The 4,345-nt window shown below is 40.6% G+C and overlaps 1 protein-coding gene across 1 annotated transcript; it reads right to left on the reverse strand.

Annotated features, from left to right (window-relative positions):
* Window positions 1-802: 802 nt before the first annotated feature.
* On the reverse strand, window positions 803-4,200 carry LOC111239933 (GTPase IMAP family member 4-like; the record flags this gene model as incomplete). The annotated part of the gene is made up of 2 exons (XM_022769880.1): window positions 803-841; window positions 3,377-4,200. Coding segments are annotated over 2 exons (863 nt in total), but the record flags the coding sequence as incomplete, so codon positions are not given.
* Between the last annotated feature and the right edge of the window lie 145 nt (window positions 4,201-4,345).

Consider the following 4,345-nt stretch of genomic DNA (forward strand, 5'->3'; position numbering starts at 1 on the left):
CTCCTGGAGCTTGTTGGAGGGCTCCACCAGCTTGTGTTTTTTAAATGTAGGTGANTGGAGCTACATCATGATGAGGCTGCAGGTGTTTCTCACAGTAAGAGACCAGACAAACCAGACAAGACTTGAAGGCTTTCAGTTTTCTCCCAGTGCAGAAATCACAGGCCACATCTTCAGGTCCAGCATAGCAGTGATCAGCAGGAGCAGCTTGGAGTCCAGTCTTCTTCAGCTCCTCCATTAAATCTGCTAACATGGTGCTTTTCACCATTACAGGTCTTGGTGTGAAGGTCTGCCTACACTGAGGACAGCTGTAGATTTTCTTCTGATCCTCTTTATCCCAGAAGCTTTTAATACAGCTGATGCAGTAGCTGTGTCCACAGGGAATAGTGACTGGATCCTTCAGTAGATCCAGACAGATGGAACAAGAGAAGGTCTCCCGGGCCAGCTGAACTCCTTTCTGCGCCATGTCACCTCTCAGTGTCAACGACTGTCTGAGTTTCAATTTCTCAGAACTGAAACTAGTTTGAGCTCTGATCTGAACAACATGTGTCTCTGCAGTGAACGGGGCTTATCAGCTCTTGCACTTGTTGGTTCCACCCATCTTTNGTCACCGGATCCTTCAGTAGATCCAGACAGATCGAACAAGAGAAGCTCTCCCGGTCCAGCTGAACTCCTTTCTGCGCCATTTTACCTCTCAGTGTCAACGACTGTCTGAGTTTCACTTCCTGAGAACCGAAACTAGTTTGAGCTCTGATCTGAACAACATGTGTCTCTGCAGTGAACGGGGCCTGTCAGCTTTTGCACTTCAACACTTGTTGGTTCCACCCATCATCAAACTGTAGATCTGAAGGGGAGGGAACAAGGAAGTACATGTGGAGCTGGCTGTGTTTTAGAACAGGAAGAACCAGGAGGGCGGCTGGGTTGTCTTAATGTGAAAAAGGAGTACGGCTGTCAGGTCATTGTAGTGCAGTAAATAGTAAAGTATTTCCACTCATAATGTAGTGGAGTAGAAGTACAAAGGTGCATAAAATAGAAGTACCTCACGATTGTAAGTAAGTAGTAAGTGAGANAACTGTAGATCTGAAGGGGAGGGAACAAGGAAGTACATGTGGAGCTGGCTGTGTTTTAGAACAGGAAGAACCAGGAGGGCGGCTGGGTTGTCTTAATGTGAAAAAGGAGTACAGCTGTCAGGTCATTGTAGTGCAGTAAATAGTAAAGTATTTCCACTCATAATGTAGTGGAGTAGAAGTTATAAAGGTTTCTAAAACACTGATCACTTTTTTATTTTCTTTGAGAGAACATCACTTTANAGTAAATGTACTTAGTTACATCCAACCTCTGTCAATAAATATAGTTTTCATGTTGCTGGAGACACAACACTTACAATCAAATTTGTTTCCACAGAAGAAGTTTCAGTAATCAAACTTTATTCACAGAGATCCGTTTCACATTATCTCTTTTATCTTATCTCTTGAGCTTTGATAGAATTTCTAAAACACTTATCACTTTTTTATATTCTTTGAGAGAAAAATCACTTAGTTTTGCAAACATGCATCAAAGCTCAGAAAAAGACTCCTGGTCAATGTTTCTATCAGCACAAAATATCACAAAAATGACTTTGACTTAGCTGAAGACTTTACTAACGAATTAGGAGGAAATGAAGTCAATCAAATTTGCAGTCACTCGGTAAACCATTATGTCAGCTCTTTGGAAGGAAATGATAAATCATGGAGCCACTGATAAGAACATGGATTTGAACAACAACAACATTTGTTTTGACAAACATATGAATGTGAACGTAATTAAAGATTTCTCTCTCTCTGTGATAAAGGAAGGTCTGGTGATTTCTCTGTTTAGGCCCATGCAGTGGAAGAGAAACAACAACATACAAATACATCAACACAAATATTCAACAAACATTCAGAGCACAGAGAAGTTTATATTTTCATGTGGAGAAATGTCAGTTTAGGTAAAGAAAAATCATCCTGAGCAGTGATATCCTCCATGACTCCAGCTCCACCTAAAGAAACTGTAATATAAAGGGCTGACAGGGGGTACAGATGATGTTATACAGAATATTTCATAAATAAAAATGTAGGTTACAATAAAAAATATACGTTAACCAGCATTTTTTTCTGAAATGCACACACCCAGTCAGGATGACTTAGACAGCAGCAGTGAGGTCGACTAGGATGAATTACATTACAGATGAGGGAGACACCCCAGCAGTGTTAGCATCAGAGGAGAGAGACACTATCGCTCCCTGCAGCATCAGCGCCAGGTGAGGGAGAGGGGAGTCGAGCGTGCCACTGACAGCTCCAGCTGGTATACATTTACTGGAAAACACCTCCAGCTTCTGTCTTTAGCCTGAGATTCATCAGGGATCATTAGTTCTTAACACTGACAGTTCTCTACACAACAGCTCCAGTGGTGGAAAGTAGTTGAGTACATTTAATCGAGTACAGCACTTGACTACATTTCATAGGTACTATACCTTCTACTCTAGACTTCTACTACATCACATTTCAGAAGGTAATATTGTACTTTTTCCTCTACAGCATTTATCCTACAGCTAAAGTTATTCTTCTCATTAAGAGTCTCCATAAAAACACATATAAGCATGTACATCTACTTAAGACCAATGTTGCTTGTGACACCTTTACAAAAAAACTGTCTAGAGCTTCTTGTCATGTTGCAGATGTCTATAGCTTGTTAACAGTTGAAAATTCCACTATTTGAGGCCAAAGAGGCAAAACTTGATCTTAAACAGAATTTTGAAATTCGTGTCACAGAAGGTTGTTTTGCTTGTGAATGTGATCGAATGTCATCGAAACTACCCTCAATGAATAAAGTTAGAAACGTACCTGCACCTGAAATCAATTGTAAAACAAAATATATACACACAGAATATTTATTTATTATGAGTTTTATTTCATAGCACATTCATCAACATCTTCTCGATAATTTCTGACACTCCCAAACAATGATTTATCATCTTGTGAGATTAATATCACCAGTTAAAGTCAATATTGTTAACACAATAAGTCATTAAACAATAGTTAACACCCATGAATACCACTCTGTTCTATACTAACTTAAAAATCAAATCAAAGGACATGTGGAGGAATTTGGTTATATTTCTAATTCTACCTTGTGAGTATTCTTTTTCTTAATCTGAATGATTCGTCACACATGAGACTTAAATGGCCACTGCTGGGACCATTTGTGTGTGGGTTATATGAGAGCTGCTGGGACATATTATTGGTCAATTGTTTGCTGTTGTATCTCTGTGTAGCCCATATGTGCCCACGTAGCTCATTAAACTGTCTTTTAAATGAGACAAACAACTCATGATAAAAACAGTTATCAAATCCATTACTGAACTGCTGTTCTCCGCTTCTCGTCTGGCCATCTCCATCTGTTTCTTCTCCAGTTCTTTCATTTTCTCTTTCACTTTCCTCAGCTCTTCTTCATACTTTGGCTCTATTTCCTTTCTCAGCTCCTCCCGCTCCTTCTGCATTTGCTCTTCTTTCTCCCTCAGGATTTGTTGCTTCTTCTCTTCAATTGCGCTCTCTGCCTTCTTGAACATCTCATTGGTGTAGCAGCTTCCTCCATTCAGCACATTTATGCTTCGAATCTTCTCGAGCAGCCCGGTCACCTGCGAGCGATTCTTCACCTCATTATTGAAGACATGGTAATGGCCGTTACATTTGGCCACGAGTTCCTGCAGGTGTTCGCTCTCCTTCAAGAACTCCTCAATAGATCTGCCTTTGAGCTTGTCACCGTGGGTAAAGAGAACCATACTGTATTTGTCTGCGTCCTCGCCAAAGATTTTCTGGATCTTCTGCACCGACTGCTGTTCTTCCTCTGTGTATCTGTCCAGGCTGATTATGAACAGGATGATATGGGGTCCAGGACAAGCATAAGAAATGCACTGAGCAATAACTTCAATAGTTTCCTTCTGAACATTCCTGGTGTCAAACAGACCTGGAGTATCGATGACGGCGACCCTTTGTCCACCAACGTCACCAAAGACCTTTTCACACTGTGAAGTCAGAGATTTAGGGGAGCAGTCTGATTTGAAGCTTGTTTTTCCCAAAATGCTATTTCCTGTGGCGCTCTTTCCAACTCCAGTCTTCCCCACCATCACAATCCTTAGTTGTTCATTGTTGTTGAAGGTCGTGGTAGCTTCTGACCTGAAGACTTAAAAACAAGACAAACAATTGATGGGTATTCATGCGTGCACCAAGGATAGACAATATGACTGTCGTGATAAATGGAAGTTGGTGCTTTTTGTGATTTTCACACATTTATAGTTGTGTATGTTATACCTTAAGCTAATGGAAAA

Source organism: Seriola dumerili, unplaced genomic scaffold (genome assembly GCF_002260705.1).
Source record: "Seriola dumerili isolate Sdu_G_001 unplaced genomic scaffold, Sdu_1.0 BDQW01006540.1, whole genome shotgun sequence".
Taxonomy (NCBI): domain Eukaryota; kingdom Metazoa; phylum Chordata; class Actinopteri; order Carangiformes; family Carangidae; genus Seriola; species Seriola dumerili.